The sequence below is a fragment of the Blennius ocellaris genome (genome assembly GCF_963422515.1).
Source record: "Blennius ocellaris genome assembly, chromosome: 13".
Classification (NCBI taxonomy): domain Eukaryota; kingdom Metazoa; phylum Chordata; class Actinopteri; order Blenniiformes; family Blenniidae; genus Blennius; species Blennius ocellaris.
The window spans coordinates 3,688,077-3,711,544 of NC_137662.1; the positions used below are offsets into that span (position 1 = coordinate 3,688,077).

Consider the following 23,468-nt stretch of genomic DNA (forward strand, 5'->3'; position numbering starts at 1 on the left):
TGGTAATTTGCTTGCTCACACAAATAGAACACAATGTGACAGATGATCGGTCACAAAGGCAAAGCCGTCTGGAAAAAACAATAGAGAATAGGGTTGTGATTAGTGGAAATCCATTTTAAACATCAGTAACTGCAAATGTAAACCAAAGTCACGTGAACTGCTCAGTTTACCGACCAACACTGAGAAATGCAATGGCCGCCGAAGACCTTCCCTTTGTGTCAAAGTCTTCCCACGTACCAACGGTTACCAGTGATGTCAATAAACCTTGTTCTGAGTTGTGCGTTTGAGTCTCCTTACAGTCGGGTCGCATCAGTAGTTTTCAAATTGCTTGATGTTACAGTCACATTCACACCAGTGGCAGCGGCGGCCATGCCAAGTGTTCGCACCTGATCCTGGGAACAACCGGCTCTCCCACCCCATCACATCATCACATATTAAATACAATCCATGATTCCAACAGGCAGGCTAATGTTATTCCTAAGCCACAAATAGAGCGGAAAATGAAGACCGCCAATACAATTGTAACACATTTCTCATTTCTCAGCTCGACAAACAGTACATTCATTCTGTCATGTGGTTTCTGCAGCCATGTCCTTCACATCCTGAGAGATATCAAGGTGTTCACAGCCGGGACGGGACATGTAATCCTAACAGTCTGACTTAAACCTGCCATGGGATTTTGTCCCATTTGTAAGTGCGAGAAGTGACTGGAGTGAAGGTGTGAATGAGGCGTCCTGCTCAGGTGACTCCCAGGATGAAGAAACAAGTGTTCCTGTGTGAACTTCTTCCTGAAGTCTGACTCCTGTCCTGCGAAATGATCCCACACACTGAAGCTCCAACACAGATTTTGGCTGCTCCGCTCCACATTCAGGAGGTTTTGTTTTTTACACGCGTGATTTGATTTCAGGGTCCGAATCCACCTTGGGGAAAAAAACCCCAGAGTAAATAAGTTCCCTTTGCGCTCACACTGAAATATTAACATCGGATCAAATGATGTGAGCAAAACTGCTGGACAACTAGTCAACACAAACATAAACGCACCACTTTTTGAAGTGGTTCATTTTTCATGAACCGAACTCAAACATCCCACACTTTTTCTATGTACACAAAAGGCCTATTTCTGTCAAATATTGTTCACTATCTGTCTAAATATGTGTCAGTGAGCACTTCTCCTGTGCCGAGATCATCCATCCACCTCATAACATATCGAGATACTGGTTAGAAAGCATGACTTTAACAACAACCCTGTCAAAGTATACAGTGAGAGGCAGCTCTGCAGGTAAAACTGCCTTATATGCCTAACTTGCCTAATACTGTGGCTTGTGTGTTGTTACCTTGAGGCCTTCAGTGGGTGAGCAGCTGATCAGGACCAGGTTGTTCACGTGTGTGTTGGTCCACAGCTCCTCCCCGGGCTCGTCCAGGTTCCACCAGCAGAGCGCCACATCCTGGACACGGTTGAGACTCACGCGTCGGTGACTTTTACGACTCCTCCCGCCGTCGTCGACGCACATCACCTGCACACAAGAAGAAACAACATGAACACAAACGCTGTAGTAGCGCTCCGCGTTAGCCCCACTCCCACTGAAATCTTTCATTAATAATCCAATAGATGGAATCTGACAGCTTGTTCAACTCCACTATAGAGCGCATGCTCACCAAGTTGTGTCTAATGGAAAAAAAGACAATATGGCTCAGAGAATGTCAGCGATGTTGTAATATTATCTGGAAATGGACAAATAACTGTACCAGGAAAGCTGCAGGGTGACGTATTTTTACCACTCTCACCTCACAGCAGTAATATTTCCAGTTTGAGTTCTGGATTCAATCCTTTCTTTCTGTAGAACTGTTAAACTTCAATGTTCAATGTTCATTGTAGATTGTGTTTGTGTGCTGAAGCCTTTTGGTATCATAGGGTGTATGTCAAGCGTTTGACCCGTTAGTTATGTTTCCCTACTTCAGTCTCCACATCAGGGTTAGAAAAGAAGCTGAAGCTAATAGTATCATCACTTGGCATCTTTACATGATTCAGCTGTTGGGAAAGCAAAACACTGAATTTTCCATTAACTGAAGATAAAACTGTGCTTTAAGTTTCTGACGCTGTCTGCACTGATCCCTCTCCGTTCTACTGCCTCCGTCATGTGTACGCTCAAATACAGTGCGTGCTCTTTTCTCTGTTGAACGCCTGAACCACCTGCCATGGAGATATTTACAGCATCTCAGTGTAACATCCATGATTTTTGTAGATTATTGCCTCGTAAGTAATCTGACACAATCGCACCTTTGTGGCACTTTCAGTATCAAAAAGCGCTGCAGTAAGAGTGCGTGTTAAGGAATGGATGTTTCAGGAAGACAGGAAGGGAAGTTATCTGTGTGTTTCATTCATTTGGATTCACCTTCTCGGCCTGGTTGAGGACCTGAGGGCTCCCACAGCCTCACATTTCTCTCTCTTCCCCCGTACTCTTGTTTTTGTTGATGTCTAAGGTGGTTGGGTTTCTGTTCTTTTTTTTTTTTTTCTTCCCTTCATCTTCCATTATTAATGTCTGTGCGTTTTGTTCTGTCGGGCTTGTTGTTTTAGTGATGTGCATATTTTTGGGAAGGTCCGCCACGCTCTACGGGCCACAACAAAGAGACGCGCAGTAATGAGCTCTCGTGGCGCTCGACGAGGGAGGGGTGGGGGTGGGGGTGGGGGGGTGGGGGGGTTTGATCGCACGCTTACATAGAGCCGCACGTACATGAATGCGTGCATGTATGTACACAAAAAGGAGGTGGATTGTAAACGTTTGCTTTTATGGAAGCGCAGGGCGAAGGCACACGGGGTTGAACAAACCATTCAGAAGCACTTTTAAAGCAGGTGAAATTGCAGGTCGAACACTGTGACCCCGCCTTTCATGTATACCACAGCTCATTCCCTCTGTACACACACACACACACACACACTATACACACACACACACACACACACACATGCATTCATACGGGGGCTTTCATACACTTGTTATCTGCAGTCACACTTACTAACATAATAAACCAGGGTTGATCCATGACCTCTGTCACAGTACAGGAGAGCCTCTCGGACCTGGCAGTTAGAGGCAGGACGGAGGTGAAGGAGCGGAAAGAGAGAAAAATATTAGGAATCATAATGAAAGAAAAGCTCATTGTTTGGGTTTGGATAGGGAAAAAAAAAAGAAGAAGTGGCGGCTGCTTTAATGCACTACCGCTTTAGGAAAGTGGGAATCGTGGAATAAAACATGCCTGAATTAATGAATGAATGAAGGACAAAACAAAACAAAAAAAAAACGACACTAGAGAGGGAAAGAGAGGTTGAGTAATTGGATTTTTTTTTGTAATAGATCAATGAGACATTTGAGCCAAAATAAATGTTTGAAACCCAAGAAAAGAGCAGTCAGTTGTAACATCAAAATCCCACTAAATGGGTCGGCTGTCAGAAGCAGGAATACAAGAATGTCTCCTTAGAAATCAATTAGGAAACACAAGCCCCCCCAAAAATTGGTTAAAAGGACGAGAACATGCAGAAGTTAGAAAACCAACAAGCTCTGTTGTATATATAGCAGGGCAGATTTGAGCTTCAGTGGTCCATATCTGCCCTCCTGGAGCTCTTCAGGGGGTTAAATTTGCTTTGGACACAAAATATGCCTGGAAATGATGGAGGTACATCTGATGATAAAGGGAACAAAGAGTTGCCCCGGATAGCTGAACGGGAGATCACTGACAGATTAGAAATGGAAAAGAAGGGGGGGGGGGTTTAAAAAAAAAAAAAAATCTGAAAATCACCGGGTTAATAACACACTCTATCTCTACCCCCTGTGTGCCCCCTCCATCCGCACCCATCTCCTCGCTCTTCTAGGGTTTTTTTTTTTTCTGCTGGCGTTTGCTGGTCAGCAATAATCAAAAACCACTTTCTGTGGACCGGATTAGTTTAGCCCCCCCCCTCACCCCCCCACAACGCCCCTTACTCTCCCTTCTCCAGCTTAGCCCACTGGACCAGGGCGATGTGGACGTGGATGTGTGTGTTTGTTGGGGGGGGGGGTATGCGCGTGAGCCTGTGCACGTGTATACGATGCAGATTGCATGCACGTGCACTGACCGGGGTGTGTGTGTGTGTGTGTGTGTGTGTGTGTGTGTGTGTGTGTGTGTGTGTGTGTGTGTGTGGGGTGTACAATATAAAGTGGTGGTGGTAGTGAGGGAGGGGGCGTCTTATCAGCGCTGTGCTTCTGGAGACAGACACACGACAGCAACGATTGCTTTTACACACACACACACACACACACACACACACACACACACACACACACACACACACACACACACACACACACACACACACACACACACACACACACACACACACACACACACACACACACACACACACACACACACACACACACACACACACACAAAAGGGCCTGGCAGTAATGTGATAATGCCAGGGTTAGCGGTTAGCCAGCTAGTGGAGGAGGACACAGTGTAGTTTTGTTTTGTGGGGGGAGAAAAAAAAAAAATGAAGAAAAAAACTGGGCCACACTTAATCAGACCTATTACTAACACCGACAAAAAAGAAACACCTGGAGATCAGACTGAGCTTAGCACACACCTGTACGGCAGATTAATAGAGAGGTACAAAGGGCTGCAGAGAACTGGAAGGAAACTGGGCACATCGAACACTAAAGGCGACATTGACACAATATTTATTATGAACTGGATGTTTTCTGCATTTACATGTGATTCAAGGCTAAAAGGATGAGCGAGATGTGCATGAAATCACAGGCATACACTGGCCTGTCACCTCCTTTAATGTGCTATTTTCCAGCAATCAATATTCAATAAAAACATGTTTCTAGAAGTGATGTCTTCAGATGCTTGTGTCGCAGAAATGCTCCTTTATTTACAGAGATTGGATGTGTCAGTTCACTTTGTGACTCAAGCCAAGACGGGCCACAGATTAAAAAATGTCAGCACTGCCGCTTCATAGGAAGAAGCCTTCCTGTGCTGAATTCACACGTTCCACCTCTGTTTCCGTGCCTTTTAAAGAGCTTGCTTATGTATAGAATTATTTGTCTCATGGTGCACAAGTCCTGTGAAAGACTGGCATCGCTGGTCACTGTCACACGTGTGACTGGTTTGGAGGGGGGGGGGGAAGCATATAATAGGGAAGTACAAATAGGCAATCTTGTTTTTGTGAAGACATGGATTTTAATTTCTGAAATAAAAACAATAAAAAAAAACAACAACATGGAATTAAACTTATTTTGTAAAATACTGCTAATGGAGAAAGTCTTAACAGTGCAAATTTGCAGAACATCTCAGATGTTTCCTCAACATGTACAGATTTATATGAAGTCCCCCGTCTCATATTTGTGGCCCAGACCTCCTGCCCTGCTGATTTCTCTTAAGCCGCCATTGCTTTCATGCACCGGTTGCTCTTGCTCCTCCCATAGTGTGTCATCCTTGTTGGCATCCAACACGTTTGTGATGAAGCGCTTTGAACAGCGACGATAACAATGCCCAGTACCTGTAAATGGCTTCTAATCCCCCTGGTACCGTCGTTAAATCATCGTACACTGATGTTTTTGTTTGAACCTTTTCACACAAGTTCAGTTCAGGGTACACAAACAGCCCAATTTCATCTGGAGTGAGTTAGAGCGATAAAACAGTTCCATCGTAACCTCTTAATTTAAACGTGTCTATGGGGTCACAATTACGGTAGATAATAACAACAATCTCCATAAAGCCAATCCTAATGAAACCTTTTGGTGCCAAATACAGTGAAATATCCCCCAAAAAACTTCTCGGGCTGTTGCATTATGCGTATTTTTAGAAACTGACCCTATATATACTGTATAACCTTTGTTCACTTGTATTTGTCAGTTTAAAACTGAGCTTCAGCATTTGACACCAACCATAAGAGTGAGACAACACATGTATTCCCCTTTCAAAATCATTCAAATAAGAAATTGGCAAATAACAAAAAAAACTTGCCTTTTGTTTTGAGGCTTTACTTGATCTAACTTTGAAAGAAAAGAAAAACAATTTGACACAATTTCCCATCCGACTGGATGAAGAGAAGAAGCCTGACAGTGATCCAGTCTTTACGCAGCCTCGTTTCCGACGCTGCGTTAAGAACATGGCGTCGCCGGTGCAACGCTCCCATCAATGCGCTGGGCCGTACCTTGATTTCCGAGGGGGAGAGTTTGTCTGTTCGCCTGCCGGTCTGGAGGGAGTCCTGGTTCTTTCTGTTCAGGTAGACCGCAGCCACTTGGCCCCGCTCCAGGAAGGACAGCAGAATCAGCCCGTCGCTCAGCACCGCTGGGGACGACACCAACACACTTCACGTGGCCGCTCAGAGCAGAAGACATCGTCCCAACACACTGCAACAGGTAAAACAGCGTCTTCACGCGAAGCCAGTGATGTGGTGACTACTGGGGGTTTCTTTGTATTTGGGAATTCAGAGACATGAGACAATGCAGTTATTAAATGAAACCACCTCAAAAAATAAAGATTCACATGTTTTTCTGATGTGTGTTTGAATCAAATCGGAAAAAGGAGAACCTGATATCTAAATAAAACTCATATTTGACATCGGGGGGAGTGGTGGTCTGTAAGTCTGTGAGACAGACCGTTAACCCAGAGAGTCCGAGGGGCCGCCAGACAAACTTAACTTACATTTCTGTTGTTGTCGTTAAAAGAAACTCATGTGGAAGTTGAATGTGGGAAAAGAAACTCAGCTTGTGGTCAGTGTGAGCGTCGATTCAGATAGATGTAGTTTAACTTTTTGGTTGTAGGATTGTCAAAAAAACAGTGTGACATTTTCTGAGATAAATTCAACCTTGAATATCAGAGTTCTGGCTTGTGAATGTTTTCTGTGACGAGACAGCTGTACTGCAGACGTCCCAGGAGCCACTGCAACACCGAGCATATCAACTCGAAGCACCACAGTTCTGAATGGAAGCAACTGGGCTTCAGTGCTTTGCCTCACTTTGCACATGAGGATGTGAGCGAGAGGCTGGTCTTGTATATCCAGTAGCCAGGGATCAACACATACGACTCAGGCCAGGAGGGTAAAACTACGTTTTTCTCGCGTCTCCTGACAATCCGAAGTCTGAAACAAGAAAATTAAACCAGTGGAAAAACAAACTAAACAATTACAATTTCTTAAACACCATCAGCTTTGTCTCTTTCAACATTTATAGACTTTATCAACCTTTGCACATCCGCGACCCTCAAAACCCTTACGAGCAGCTCACTCGATTCTGCTCCTCATGTCTGCTGAATAGCTGTGAACGCTGAAATTACTTAACTTGTTAGTAAGTAAGTAAAGCAACAAAGCACAGCATGTTTCCATGCAAGTGCAGCTGGACATGTCCTCTCCCACCGGGGGGTTAACCTGGCATCACAAAAAAGCCCCCATGGATTTATCAGAGAACATTTGTTTTGATGGCCTCTTGTTATTTGTGCCGTTAAATCAGCTTGAGTTTATTACCACCAGCCATCAAAACTGCACCTTCAAGTTTGAAGTCTCACAATTGCTACTGCACCCCCCCCCCCCACCCTTTAAACAGAGTTTAGAGTTTTCCTCATCTCCACCTCCCCTCTTGCTGCCGTCGTTTGTATCTCTCCCCGCCTGTCAGTGCGCTGAAGGCTCTGAGGCCTTTCTGTGGAAGGAGAACACACTTGATCCTGTTCAACTCTTTGGGAGCTGCGTGGAAACGCTGATTAGCAATTAAGCCCCCCTCGCCTTCAAATTAATCTGTTTATGAAACCAATTAAATGGAAAGGGAGGGGGGGTGGGGTTGTTACACATGTCTCTCAGATATCCCGCTTTGAGTTGAACGAGTGAGGCTGCACCCCGAGATTTAGAAATCTAACCGGCAATTAACCACGGCGTGTGTGTGTGTGTGTGTATTTATAAACGTGAGGGTATTGGTATGATTACACTTTAAATCATCCTGTTGTGTGAAAATTCTAAATTAATGTGTAAATATTCATGAGGGAAGAGGGGAAAACTGCTCAGAAATGCAGGGAAAAAAAACAAAAACAAAAAAAACAACCTAACTACAACTTAAAGCAGGTCAGTTGAGTCTGCCTGTGTTGAAGTTGGATTACGAGGCGTTCGGAGCCGAGAACTAGTTCAAAGCTTTAACCGTTAAAAAAATATTTAAAAAAAACCCACACACACACAAAAAAAAGGAAAATACATCCATTAATGAATCCTTAGCTTACTGACAACATTTAATGCAATAGTAAGCGTCTTTGTAATAGATTACAGACAAATCAAGTTAAATGCAGTTTAGTATTGATCTCAATGGGTGTCTATAAACGGGATTAAGATTAATCCTATTCATTTCCAAATGAGGGAGGAGATGTGAAACCAGGCTGTGGACCAATCTGGGACCAGGTGGCTGATTTGGCATTAAGGGCCAGACCTTCCTGACCCACCCTGTAACCCCCCCCCCCAACACACACACACACACACACACACACACACACACACACACACACACACACACACACACACACACACACACACACACACACACACACACACACACAAGCATATGAGCGCCCCCAGACACAAGCATGGATAACGGCATACGCTTTTATTAGTTCAAGCCTCCAACCACCTTTTTTTTCATTTACAAACACACACCGACACAAACCCACTAGAGTAAGGCAAAGCTACCACATGTTGAAGCACGCACACACTGACACACACACACACACACACACACACACACACACACACACACAGGAATAAAACACACACACACACTCAGTCCCCTAAATCCATTTAATGCCATCTCCTCAGCAGCATGTTGACATAAGAGGCCAATGGGCTTAACCAAAGCACATTTAAACATGGGTAAATGAAACCGGCTATGAAAAATCACTTAAGGATGCTTAATCGTGGAGCATATGCGCGGCTTGGCCCAGCCATCGGCCAAAGGAAGCTGGTAATACTTTGATGGTGTAAAATGTTTGTAATCTATTGCGCTGCATGATGCAATCGGAGCTGCTGGCGGAAACGCTCGCTGGCATTCAGGACGCAAAGTTTAAGAGAGGACGGTAAAGCCCGCTTTGTGCTGTCCCGAAACAAAAACAGACCTGGCTGCAGTGGCTCCGTGTCTCAAATATCCAAAACGTACGAGGTCTCACATCCGTCCCAATCCATGCAAATCAGAAAAGGGATTTTCTTCTGCATCCAAACACTGAAATCCTTTTTTTTTTCCTTCTTTCTTTCTTCCTACTTCTTTTCTTTTCGCTTTTGCTTCGCAAAGTTGTCACATCCTGTTGCAGGAATGAAAATACATTTTCTGTCATTACACTGGGGCTTACGGTTTAATTTAAGCTTTAAGTCGAGCTGCAGCCTTCAGTCAATTAAACGCGTGTGAAAAGGAAATGAATCAGCAACTATTTTGATAATTGGTGAAATCGTTCCAGATTATTCAAGCAAAAATGCCAAAACATTTACTGGTTTCGGCTACTCACAAATTAATATTACGGCTGTATTCTTTTTTTAATATAAAACATGAAATGAAAGAGGTGTAGGGGCTATGAAGTGGTAATTCAGTTTCGCTTTTGGTATACCGTATATGTCCTTTAAGCTTTCCATGCATTTAAATGTCACCATATACGTCAACCACCTTTCAGTTCGGGGGCTGCGTACAGCTCAATTTCATCTCAATATACAATTTCTGGACCAGTAAATAGTGCTCTCATAATTTCTATGGTGTGGTGCAGAGTATGTGGGATGAAAATGTCTATATTTCTGCAAAAGCCCAACAATTACGTTTGAAAATGACTGCAATCTCAACATAAAGCCAATTTGAATGGAACCTTCTGGTGCAAAATGAAGCAAAATGCCAAAAGAAACTTCTATAAGCTTTGTGCAATACATGTTTTTACAAACTGCCCCTACAGCACAGCTTGGAGGCGAGTTTCATAGCGATGAGGTCGCTGTATTTTATGGCCGCATCACTGACGTCTCAGTGTCCCAGTGTTGTGTCCTTTTCACTACTCATAAGAAATCTTAAAAAAAAAAAAAAAAAAAAGAATTTCTTTGAAATGTCTTATGATTTGCGAGGCGGTGTGGATCGGAGCCTCTTGTGGGCTGGTTTTGGGCCACGAGCCTTATGTTTGACACCCATGTCCTAAACTCCACCTTCTTCCAAGATGTTCTCCTTAAGCTTGGTTCATTTTATTGGTGTTTTTATACAATAATGATTGGCATATTGTGCTCTCTCTGAGATTTCTGAGAGGCAGAGTGCACCACAAACAAACTGCATTATTAATATTAGTATAAGGCTAAAAACAAAAAACAAAGTGGATACTTGTCATTTGTAGACTGCTTCTCACACTCAAAGGTGATTTACAGCTAGAAATCATAATATACATGCTGTACATAAAAATGCAACATTATAAGTTTGTAGGAAATTTTGTCAGGCCTCTTTTTCCCGGTTTGACTATTACATAATGAACTGAATAATTCATTGTGTAAAAATATACAGTGGAATTGTTGAATAACTTTGTGATTGACCTTCTGAAAGAGTAATAATGTGCAAAAAACTCACACTCACTTTACACTTCATTAGGTTCACATAGACAATCTAACAAGATCCAGCACATCAGCTCTCTATTATATTATGTTTTCACATTGGTCAAAATGTTACATTTTGTCCATTAGAGAGGTTTTCATCTAAAAATTGGTCGTATTTTTCAATGGCGCTATTGCTGCAGTCTTTATAAATAAGTGTGTTACATTATTTGGCCCTCCAAAATATAAAACATCCATTAAACGGTGTCACATTATTATAATATTCTGAATATCTCCTCTCAATATTTTGCAGCCCACTTCAACACCACCATAAAAAATTAAGATGGAATTAAATCGAAACCTCTATGATGACCACAAGCAAAACTGGAACCTAATTAACATTATAAAAGCAGAATTTATGGAGGAGCTGTTGTACAAGATCACATTAGATTGTAAAAGTACATCTAATGAAGTGGAAAATTAGTCCATGCAGGCAATAATAAGTCATTTATACCTGACACGCCCACCCACTCTCACACACTGATTGTAAACAGTAACTGTAATTGCGCCTTGTAAATGTGTTCGGTGTTGTGATCTGTACTTGCTCCCTAATTGTCTCGGGCGTAATTTAACAAGTGGCAGATGTGAGAACCTCTAACCTCTTACACCCCCCCCCCCCCCCCCCCCCCAACACACACACACACACACACACACACACACACACACACAATCCCCGGAAACCCACCCTCTCACAACCATTACTCCAATAATTAGTGCCTCTGAGGCTTTGAATGGAACGCAGTGGGAGGTGAGTGGGTGTGGGTGTGTACCTGTGCGTGTACCTCACTATGTGCCATTGTGTGAGTGTGTGTGAGTGTGTGTGTGTGTTGGTTTCCAGCCTGTATAAAGTGTGTGCCAGTAATAATTATATATGCATGCATATGTACAGAAGGGCATGTGTGTGTCTGTGTGTTAGTGAACAAGTGTGTGCATGTGTCTGCATGCGTGTATATGTGCGTGTGTGCGTGTGTGTGTGTGTGTGTGTATGTGTGTGTGTGCACTGCGGGGCTTTATCAAGTGTCAGGAGACCTCGGGCGGAAGTGGGGAGGGCGGTGTTATGAACAAATAATTGATACAGAAAGAAAGAAATAATTAGCAGATTTGGGCCGCTGTCCACGGCCTCCTTGTTCTCTCCTGCCAGGTCTGCAGAGCGAGGTGGGGGGGGGCACGCTCCCCGGAGGAGCACGCAATGGAGGAAAAACACTGATGGATGCTCTTAAGGGAAGGCCCCTGGACAGACGTAGCACAAAAGGATTTGGCCGCAATTAGCTAGCAGAGCTGCATGGCTCACCTGTGGCACCTGTTATGTGTGTGCGTGTGTGTGTGTGTGTGTGTGTGTGTGTGTGTGTGTGTGTGTGTGTGTGTGTGTGTGTGTGTGTGTGTGTGTGTGTGTGTGTGTGTGTGTGTGTGTGTGTAACAAGAGTGGTGCAAAGAGTGTGTATGTGCCACATGTTGGGTGAGCAGGTGTAAAAAACATAGTGTTCAACAGTGTGAGAGAAAAGTGCGTGGTAGCGATGGTTTCATGTTTTTATTTTTTAATCCTAAAATATTTAAATGCGTGTGTGTGTGTGTGTGTGTGTGTGTGTGTGTGTGTGTGTGTGTGTGTGTGTGTGTCGCTGCGGGCAGAAAGAGGTAGCCAGGCCTTGTGCTGGAAACAATGATGTTTGTGTCCTTAAATCTGCTTAAACCACGGTGAACCTCTTGAATATCTAAGTCACACATAAACCATAATTTCATTCAGTGAATGCAGAAATCCAGACAATGAGGGAGAGGGAGAGAGAGAGCGAGAGAGAGAGAGAGAGCAAGAGAGAGAGAGAGAGAATTGTTGTTGACTGCAATAATGGGCACGTTTCTTGCAACAGAACAGGACTAATTAGCATCAGCAGCACCAAAGGAACCAAAATCACAGTCAAAAATATCTCACACTGCACACTGGAGGCTGGGAAGGCTTTCAGCCAGAGTGACTGACACGAGGATTCACACTTTTGTGCGTCTGTTTGAGGACCGGTTTCAGGTTTCAACTTTTGAACATGTTTGGACAATCCGTGCTGAAACAAAGCTTGTATCTTAAGTTATGATTTGGGTCTTAAAATCATGAGTAAAATCAGTAATTCAGGCTTGCAGGGGGTTGGAGCCGACCCCAGCTGACTATAGGTGAAGACAAGTGACTCCCAGGAGAGGAACAAAAGTCTGCACCGAGACAGACTCACACACAATCAGACAATTCAGCGTCACCAGCTAACCACCAAATCAAGTGTTTGGACTGTGGCAGGAAACAGTAAAAAAAAAAGTGATTGTTAAAAATTACTTGCATGTTTTCATGGCATCTCCTTTGCGGTTGGACTAAAGCTTTGGGACCAGCAACAATTAATAACTGCTGAGTTTAGAACAAGTCAGTGCAACGCCTCCCACAGTAATAAAACAGAATTATGTGTGTGGTTTGAGTGTGTTTGACAGAAGGTGAGGCACCGACCATCAGCCACAGTGTTGGACGGTAGTCGGCCCGTTAGCGTGCGGTCGATGAAGACTTGTTGGAGCTGAGGTCCCTTCAGGGTCAGGGTCACCAGCACACCGCTGCTCAGCAGCACCTGCAGAGGAACAAACACATTACAGCAGGAGGCGAAATGTTGTTTTGGATGTGTTTCACCAAACAGTGAAAATAGATTCCATTAATGAAGAAGACGTCCTGTGTTCAGTGGTTCTCGTTTGAAATTAATTCCAATCATTTAGTTTAATGGAGCTGGACATGCACTTCCCAGTTTAGGGCTGACCAATAACATCTTGTACACTTTCAACAAGATTTCCCAACAGCAAATTCACTCCGACACTTAAAAGAAATGTCATTAACACAGGTTTTTTTAGTGGAGAGTGAAATGAGCTCTCACATTTATTTGTAGTAGTCTTGACACATTAAAAACTGTATTGACTTGAAATACTTTATACTAATAGTATTAGTATAAAGTAACCATACTAATACTAGTACAAGTAAAACATCAGTCTGTCAGTCAGTTAGTTAACAATGTAAATTTTGACGTATTAAAAATGGTTCCTCTTTTCAAATATCATATGGAAAATGATCAATAATCTGAGATGCCATTTGTCAAAAATAAATCATGTTATGGAATAATGTATGGGACAAGTTCAATTAATCATGCACATTAATTAGTTTCTATTTGGATTGACAACATGAGCCCTAAAACTCAAAAAACGAGGTTTTATCATTTTCTATGGCGTTTGAGACGTCAAGAGCTTCAAAGCACCCCGATTACTGAGGCCAGTGTGTGTGTGTGTGTGTGTGTGTGTGTGTGTGTGTGTGTGTGTGTGTGTGTGTGTGTGTGTGTGTGTGTGTGTACCTGGCAGGAGTGCTTGCTCCTCCATCTGGTGTGGATGCAGGTGTTGGTCTGCAGTAGCTCCTGAAAGAAAAACAAAACTGAGAAAAAGAAAGAAAGAAAGAAAGAGATGGAGGGAAAGCAATTGCTGGAAGATTCTGGATGAATCTTAACTTTACAGTTTTGAAAGTTTCATTCACATCAAACGTCTTATCGGCTTTCATTTATTTATAAATGTGCAACACACATTTCTAGACATGTTGGGAATGTGTGAAAATACTAAATAAAAAAGTAAATACAGAACTTAAATGAGCTGTTGAAACTATATATTTGAGAATTGGTGTTATTTTTTTATTGTAAAGAGTCTTCGAATTAAATACTTCAAAAACTAGTTTTGACTATATAGTTTTGGGATCTTTATCATTATTTTCATTTTGTATTATTTAAAAAAAGCTTGAAGCTTCATCTTCTAACATTGTGACGACTGCAGTTTTCATTTCTTTCACTTCTCAATCTCATGCCGCAACCTTTCCTGGTCGCCTTCTGCCTGCGCGTCTGGTCCTTTTATGGTATGTTGTCATGTTTTGTCTAATTCCTATTTCAGGAAATGATGAAGGTTGGAATGTTAGTGTGACAACTTACCCAGCGTCCAATGTGGACCTTTCAGTCGTACACAGTAACAGACACTAAAGGTGGTCAGTGCGGCAGCTCCTGCAGGTACCGGCTCTGTGTGTGTGTGTGTGTGTGTGTGTGTGTGTGTGTGTGTGTGTGTGTGTGTGTGTGTGTGTGTGTGTGTGTGTGTGTGTGTGTGTGTGTGTGTGTGTGTGTGTGTAAGGTCAGTCATTCCTGCCACATTCCTAGCCCAGCTGGGGTGATTGGATGGGAGGAGAGAGGGGACGGGGTAGGAGGAGGTGTGGAGGTGAGCTGGGGTGTTTCTAGTTTCAGACAATGGTTACGGGTGAGAGGAGGAGGGTGTGTGAGTGCGTGCGTGCGTGCGTGCGTGCGTGCGTGTGTGTGTGTGTGTGTCACAGACAGGTTCCGGCAAACAAAGCTCAGTCTGTACTGCCACAAGTGCAGAGGGAAGACGGGAAGGCAAGAGTGAATGAGGGGAAGAGTGCGGGGAAGGAGGGAGGAAGAGCGGGGGTGGGGGTGGGGGGGGGGTGGAGGAGGAGGAGGAGGAGGAGGAGGAGGGGGGCCTGCAGCCCCCTGATCCCCTCAAATATCCCCCTCGATGACAGAGCTCGGCCGAAAGAGAGGTGATGAGAGAGGAGCGGGAGAGTGGAGAACAAACGAGGAACGACGGGGAGGGTGAAGGGAGAGGGAGGAAGGGGAGAGAATGCCCCTATTTGTTAATCAATCGCCCGTTTCGAAAGGGAAAACCAGGGAAAACTCAGAAAATCCCCAGAGGGAGGAAGACGACAGGGGAAAGGGGAAGCAGGGGGGGGTGGAGGAGGGGGTGGTTGAACAGAAGAGGCGGGTACCTCCAAGTCCTTCAGCGAATCGCGAAGCTTTTCGGGTCGGCGGTTCCTGGGGGTCCACGAATAGCCTCGAGCTATGGAGGAAAAACACCAGAGGAGATCATGTGCCTTCGCTTTTAAACTCACACTTATGAGGAATAGTTTGGGTGGTTTTTTTGTTTTTTTTTGGGAAAATAGAAAGAAGGGAAAAGAAAAGAAAAAAAGGAAACTCGTGGGAATTCAGAAAAATGTACCATCAAACCCGGAAAGTAGAAACTGTTTGGAGTTTGTATCTGTGTTGAGATCTGAGTATGAGAAGAGATGACATGAGGGGCAAAGGTCACACGGGATCAGGAGGTGCAGGTAGAGAAGGGAAGGCCATACAACTTTGATTCATCTGCTGTTAAACGCAGGCACTTTTCTGACTCCTTCAAGCACATAAACAGACCGTGAGACCCAAATATCCTCAAGCTTAAATCAGTTGATCACAAGAATAATACAGCCACCATCGTTTCTTCATCGAGAAAAAGCCCAACACTGCAGCTTCTTGAAAGTAGGATTGATTCTATCTTAAACAATTACATCTTGATTTTTAAGTTTAATCTAAGTTCAAACTCATTCACTCATTTCTTTGAAATAGATGAAAAGTATTTCAAGACTTCAAGATACAAATCTCAGTGTGCAGAAACATGGACGATGCCGTTTCAAAGTAGAAATAATAAAAAATAAACATTTCATTGGAGATACCCAATATTGACTGTCCACTGTCCTACGAAACAATGTGTTCGTTGCCAAAAGAACCCTAAACATGATTGACTGTATAAATCTGGTGTTTGTTTGTAAGTGGATTTACTGTCTCTTGCTCGAGTTTAGTTTTTAGCGTTATCATAATCTAGTTGATATCTCAAGTCCTCCGCAAGAAAAAAACCATATCAATGTTTAGAATAATTATTCACCAATATAATATGCAAAGTCCTCAATTTTAATGTCATTTTAAAGGAGAAAATTATTTTTTTGTTTTTGTTATTAGGCTGAAATCTGGTTCATCCACAGATTTAAACAAAAATAAAAAAACAGCAAATAGATTAATTTATATTTTTTCCTAATGGAACATTGGTATTAATAAAATGTGAAAACTGCACACACACAAAAAACAAAACACTGCAAAGTTGTCAAAAGTATTTGTACCAACCAAAGGAGACAATGCTGAAAAAAATAGAGTCAAGTTTGTGGTCCCAGTGTTTGTTAAAATAAACGAAAATTAAAAAAAATCCCATTAGAGAAAGAAAAGTAGAATGATTTCAACAATAAAGCAAAATAAATAAATAAATAAATAAAACTCCACCAGTGGTTTATAAAGTCATGAATGGTTGACGTCGAACTGCCTCCTTCAGCAGAAGTTGAGTTTATTAAACACAAATATTCGACAATGTAATGGTAAACTTTCATCTCATATTTTAGGAGCTTTCATGTAGTTATTTCTCACATGTACTGAATACACTGCAATGTATTATGCTGGTATGTTCTATGCTCTTTATTAAATATGATAGTTCTTTCTAACTCATTGGGTGTCAATGCATTTATCAAGCCTCATCAGGCACATCAGGCAACTTCTGCATTTCCTCCTGATTCCTCAAAATGATGCACAGATGACAATCAGGAAATAATAACAAAAAAACAACAACATTAACACTTTCTAAAATACTGTGTGCCCAATGCGATTCAGAAGTTATATCAACAGTAGCTTTTTTGTAGATAAATAAAATATGATAAAATAGGAAAGTGGTGCTCAATAACATGAAACTAATCTCTTACATAAAGCCAAAGAGAATTGTCTTGAAATGTCAAGACTTTTTAAGGTAAACTGCTGTGCCTGACGTCTTTCACTGAACACAATGAGGTGTAAAAAGCTGATTCCCAGTGAGCTCGACGTATTGGAACATCCTTGGAAAATGTTCTGTAAAGGGTTGAGGACGATACCACAATCCTTCAAGTAGACCAACCCCAGGTCTGGTTCTTTGGTTCTTTAATCATGAAACCACCCAAACTTGGCCAACGTAGCAAAAATAAGGTACTATTTTCTTAAAAGTGTCCATGGAGGAGCTGAATGTGATCACAGATTTGACGATGAGGGTAAAACGCACACGAGGAGATGGTGACTTCATGCTGTAGGCTTTATTCTTGCTTGTGGATCTGGATACTTTTTGTGTGTGAAGCAAACTGGTCCACTGGAAGCAAAACGTTCCTTCAAAACACACAAACTGCTCCTCAAGGAGAGACAAACATTTAATCATGAGGACTTTTGGCGCTCTTGAGTGGTTGAGTTTATCTCCCAAATGCAACCTCACAGTGAGCAGCACATATCTCAACACGTCCCACACCAAGGCCCCTTCATTTTAATTTCCCAGCCCTCCACCCCCCTCCTCCTCCTCCTCCTCCTCCTCCTCCTCCTCCTCCTCCTCCACACTCCATCTCCAGTGGTTAAACACAGGGAAGGAAGCATATGGAAAAAAAACAACTGCTAATTGAATTTGTGCATCTGCTTCTGCCCACGCATATACATGAAGTTCAACGTGAGGGGGGGGGGGGGGGGGGGGGGGGGGTGAAGGACTGCTGTTTTCAAGGTGGTGCATGCAATCACTCCCCTATCTGTTTATTTTACAGTCTCCCTTCTCATCTCAACAGAAACACACCATTAAGGAGTGAGGCACTCTATTAAGAATGAGCGGGAAGAGGAGGTAAATAGATGCATGCAAATGATGGTAGTGATGGTGCTGGTGGGGGGGGGGGGGGGGGAGAAAGGAGGAGGAGGGGAAGGCAGTGGGATGAGTGTTTGTCTCCTGATAAGGACGTTTGTATTCCACTACTGGGTGGAAACCAGAGAGAGAGAGAGAGAAGGAAGGAGGGGGAATGAGAGGGAGAGAGAGTGTAAATGAAGGAAGTAGGACAGTTGAGTGGAAGAAGACGGTCATCCATTGGTAAGATCATTGTGCCCACACACACACGCACGCACGCACACACACACACACACACACTAGAGGTGGATATTAACAACACAACTGTGTTTCTCTGCTGGAAACTTACCTTCACAGAAGTGGAGTTTCTCACTGTAGTAGTTCTGCTCAAGGGAAGCGGCTGCGCGAGGAGACAAAGAAGAGGCCAAAATAAAGGGACAGGATTGGACATTATACTCAAGTCTGAATTACATGCGGGATAAATGAGTCTGGCGTGTCTATATGATGCCGTTAAAATAGAAACAGAGCTCAGCACCCCCTGAGCTCCGAGGGGCCATGTTGGCAGAGTGCAACCCATAACTGTGCCCCGTGGCCTGGTCGCCCCGAGCAAGAGAGTGGGCAGCCTGGTGGCCCGCCTCACTGGCAGGCAGGGACACCTCCAGGATTAGTAGTATTAATCAGATAAGGGGGTGAAGGGCCAGACAGGCCCAGACATGGGCACTCGCTCTGGGGCTGGGTAGAGGGGTGTAGAGGGAGGTTTTTGTGTGTGTGTGTGTGTTTTGGGCTGCTGGGGACCCCCAGAGCCGCTCCAATGAGCCTGGGTCTCCCTCTAGTGGGCACCTGTGGACATAACATCCAAGCTTTCACGAGGTAAACGTGCTACAAATAAACAGCTGGGATTCACTGGAGCAAATATCCGATTTTTAAAGCATGTCAGCATGTTGCAATATGAATAAAACAATTTGACAAAAAGACTCCACACAAACAGAAAAGGCCGCTTCACCACCTGGATGCATGCTCACACGGTTTCACCCACACATGAATGCATCTTGATCTCCATCCTTTCAAAGGTTTTGTTTGAAAAGTGACACTTTACATGAACAGCTTCATCAGTTCACTCTCACTTTACTTCCGTCCTCCAGCTTGCTTCGTTGGGATCTGTTGATGTCAAGGTGAACCTGGACGGCCCTCATCCAGCACAAGGTGACACGTAATGCAATTTTATGCAGCATCCCGGCTAAATGGCACGTGAATTACGCCACCTTTGAGGTGGGGATGGAGACGAGTGTCAGGAGTGGTCTGTGATGGAAGCGAGACTGAAGGGGAAAGCCGACAGGACAGCGGTGTCGTCAGCCAGGTCAAAGTAGCGTCACACTGAGAGGGAGGGACCGTTGATGCAAGATGGGGAAAAGGGGACCACATCGTGTCTGTAAACTCAACTGGACCTGGAGTCATCGACATGCTTTTCAGTGGGTTCTCTGTGAATATGAAGTCTGTGAATGGCACACGGTAATCGGACTTTTAATTATCAGTCATCCATTCACACATCATGGCTGGCATCAACTTGACGTATAGTGTTGTGAGTGAAAACACTTGGGACCACATGTGGAGGGGCTTTTCAGGTTTTAGGGTTAACACTGTATGCAAACATCAAAAGGGGGGGGGGGGGGGGGGGGGGTGTCTTAGCACCTAGAAATGACTGTGTTGTATTTGGTGCTACATAAATAAAGTTGAATTGAATTAAATGTCTAACTTCATCTTGCTGGCTGGTTGTCCACCAGCTGGAGTTTCCAGTAGAAGTTATGTGGTGCAACAACCCCAAATTCACCCCAAATTCAAAATTGTAGATTTTCCCAAAAGTGTGAGTAATCGCCGCTAATCCGTAACAATTTGACCGACGGTCCGAGTTATTTTCACAGCTGGTCAGAACAGGGCAGAAGTCAGAGGCACAAAAATACAATAAATGATCACAAACAAAGTGGACAAACTGAAAGTCTAATAGTCAGAACTTTAGATGTCACATGTTAAGAAAACAAATGCACACATTGAATCAGGATCGTTAAAGTGAACATTTTCGGATGCTGAGGCGTTACACACTATATAACCCGTTTCAAAATTCACGCGTCGAGATCACATGCGGACTTCATGTACAAAGGTTAAGCATGTTCACAATCAGCCTACAACATAAGCAAAACATACATGGACCGTATACGTGATGGAATCAAGACCCAGAATTATCTTTACGCCACTGTGTGAAAGTGTTGTGATACTTCTGGAGTGATTGTGCTCGGGGTTTTTTTTTCCCCAGCTCCTTCTCCTCCTCCCTACACTCTGATATCAAGCCACACTTTTAGTAATCCTCCAAATGAAAGGATTTGGAGCAAGAGTACCGTCTCACCACTGAAGATTGCAATGAAAGAGAAGGCACCGCCACAGATGAGAGAGAAGGGGGCGATGAGAAAGAGGAGGGGGGGGGCTTACTGTACACAAATATGAATAGGAGCAAAAGATACAGTGCAGGAGAGGAGACGTGAAACAAAGATGAGGGACTTTGTGAAAGAGGAATGGACAGTATCGGACAGGCAGAACACCAAAGTGGGGACGATAATTGGAAATTAGAAAATACACAGCTTTGTGAACACAACAAGGATTTGAGTTCCCCGTGTTGAGAGCGTCAAAACTGAACCATTCAATCTTTTGCTTCCCAAAATCTGTAGAGTAGGTTTGAGGTACACATCGATGAGATGGTCAATTTAATTCTGTTCAACAGACTTTAAGTAAAAACATCCCAATGGTGTTTATCCTGGATATTGTTTATTTTGACAGTGAAAGAGCTTTTACATAACCTGTGTGCCATTATGAGCTATCAGCATATACCCACACTGCTCTACTTTCATATAATCAAATCTAATTAATTAATTTAACTGTTCTGTCACCTATTTCCACACTGCTATTTCCAACTTTTAACCAATCAAAACATTTTTAATCAAGATAAATATGGTCTTTGGTTCATTTAAAAAAAAATTCAGATCTCTTGATATATTGAAAAACTTTGATGTAATGTAATTTTAATTTGCATGACTTACAAGGAAAAAATGACAAAGGGTTTGGAATATCTCAGTCCATGTGCAATAAACCTAAATCATATCCCACAAAACAATGTGATCGATATTTAAAACTTCTAACTGTGGCAACACATAAATAGATTGGGGCGAGGGCAAGAAAAAAGACTATTTCACTAATACTGACGACAACAGGAGCACTTCCAGAGAGTGTTTCCAGGCCAAACCGTATAATACAATGTAAATTACACAACCTTAGTTCTTAATAAAAGGTATATTGTTGTGAATCTGCAAAAAGAGAAAAGAAAAAAAAACTTTTGTATGCAAGAGTTCAAGGTCAAAAGTAACACATTGAAGGATGGTGATCTTCAGACACATGCAACACTGGACTGAAAAGCAGAAATCACTGTCGGAGCACCCTGCACATTGCATCGGCCCCGTGATGAACTATGAATCAACGGAGTTCCAACATCATGATTCTATGTAGTTACAGTAGCGTTGCTGTCATGGGCAGCCGCCGCGTTGGGAGGCTACCATCGGTACACAAGAATTTAGAACGGTTGAACCGCAGCTTTGCTTCAGACAAAAGCCTTTCTGAGGTAAAACCTTCACATTTCAAGACTCCAGGTGTTGAGCTACAGTCCAGTAACAAACACTTGATGCATCGTGGCGCTTTACATTGAGTTACATGACCGTGACCATGGCCATCCTGTAGATTTTGTCATATTAAATATATAAGGCATGTCCTAATCACACAAACATTCAATTTGTTGTCTGTTACATAATGAATGCAATTGTGGATTATTGAATTTAAAGGTCATCACGTCCTGTTTTGTACACTACTTATACATTGTCTCTAACCTTTATGGAATTGAGGGTGCATGCGAAGTGACACACAGACATAAAATTATAAAAAAAAAAAAAAAAAAAATGTAAAAAAGGAAAAACAGTGGTGGATAAGGAAGCTCATCCTGAGGCTGTGGGGACAGCGGGGGAGTGATTTGAGCACTTCCTGATGGTAAGGCAAGCCGCCTGGCCTCGGGCAATGTGAGGCTGGACTGCATGGGGCCTCTTGCTATGTGATCCAGGAGAAAGTCAACAGTTTAGTTTTCCTATCGCTGTGTGGCAGGACCCCGGGTCAACAGGAACACAGGGAGTGTAAGAGATAGAACCGCGGAGGCCTAATAACCTGCGAGCATGTGTGGGTGTGTGACGTGTGCATGTGTATAGAAGGTTTTAGGCTGCAAACCCTACATACTAATAGCCTCTGTGTGGACAAGTGCATGTGTGGTTAACCGGTGTGAGTCCACCAGAACATGCAGGGCCAATAATCTGTGTGTGAGGAGGCAGCGGAAAGCCCTTCTCCCTATATAGGGAAATCACATACGTCCCAAAAAACAAGGCAAATGCAACTTATCTTAAAGACAAACAGACATCCAATATAAACACTATTTACCTGGCTCTCCTTTATCGTAGTACTGATAGGTGCCAATATCGGTATCTGTGGGGCGAGAGAGAGAGAGCGAGAGAGAGAGAGAGAGAGAGAGAGAGAGAGAGAAAGAGAGAGAGATGAACATCTTGCTGTCAAGAAAAGCAGAAGACAGATCAGCAATTTCGCACCGTGGGATAAACAATCGCTATCAGCCAGTGGCCTGTCCCGTCTGCCAGCACCACAGTTTAGATAAGACCCTGTGGAGGAGGAGGAGGAGGAGGAGGAGGAGGAGGAGGGGGGGGGGGGGGTCCGAGCCAGAATGGAGGAAGAGGGTGCTGAGGGGTATTAATAAAGACAGGAGTGTGCCTTAACCCATCCCTCCTGAGGGACAAACGCTGATTTACCTCCCATGCAACGTATACATTTAGAAAGCAGATAGATGGAGTCAGCAGGTAGAAACATGTGACTGACACACACACACACACACACACACACACACACACACACACATACACACACAAACTGCTGAGCCGAGACATTTTTAGTGTTATTCCTGCAGGCCCCAAAACCATAAGCAGCCGGTCTCAGATTCGCACAACACATCGTTTCTTTATCGCTCCACGTCTGTTGCTCCCTCTGCTGCTGCTGCTCCTGAGGCCAGGTCACACTGATACAACAGGGGAGCTGATGACACACACACACACACACACACACACACACACACACACACACACACACACACACACACACACACACACACACACACACACACACACACACACACACACACACACACACACACACACACACACACACACACACACACACACACACACACACA

The 23,468-nt window shown here is 43.5% G+C and overlaps 1 protein-coding gene across 1 annotated transcript in view; it reads right to left on the reverse strand.

The window, feature by feature from the left end:
* wdpcp (WD repeat containing planar cell polarity effector) overlaps positions 1-23,468 on the reverse strand; it is an 80,809-nt gene that overhangs the window by 46,766 nt on the left and 10,575 nt on the right. The window contains exons 3-9 of the mRNA XM_080507197.1: positions 22,652-22,696; positions 18,483-18,533; positions 15,423-15,493; positions 13,966-14,025; positions 13,086-13,200; positions 6,191-6,327; positions 1,335-1,514 (exon numbers count right to left, since the gene is read on the reverse strand). Of these exons, the coding sequence (XP_080363323.1) occupies positions 1,335-1,514; positions 6,191-6,327; positions 13,086-13,200; positions 13,966-14,025; positions 15,423-15,493; positions 18,483-18,533; positions 22,652-22,696 (659 nt within the window). The remainder of the gene's footprint in view (positions 1-1,334; positions 1,515-6,190; positions 6,328-13,085; positions 13,201-13,965; positions 14,026-15,422; positions 15,494-18,482; positions 18,534-22,651; positions 22,697-23,468) is intronic.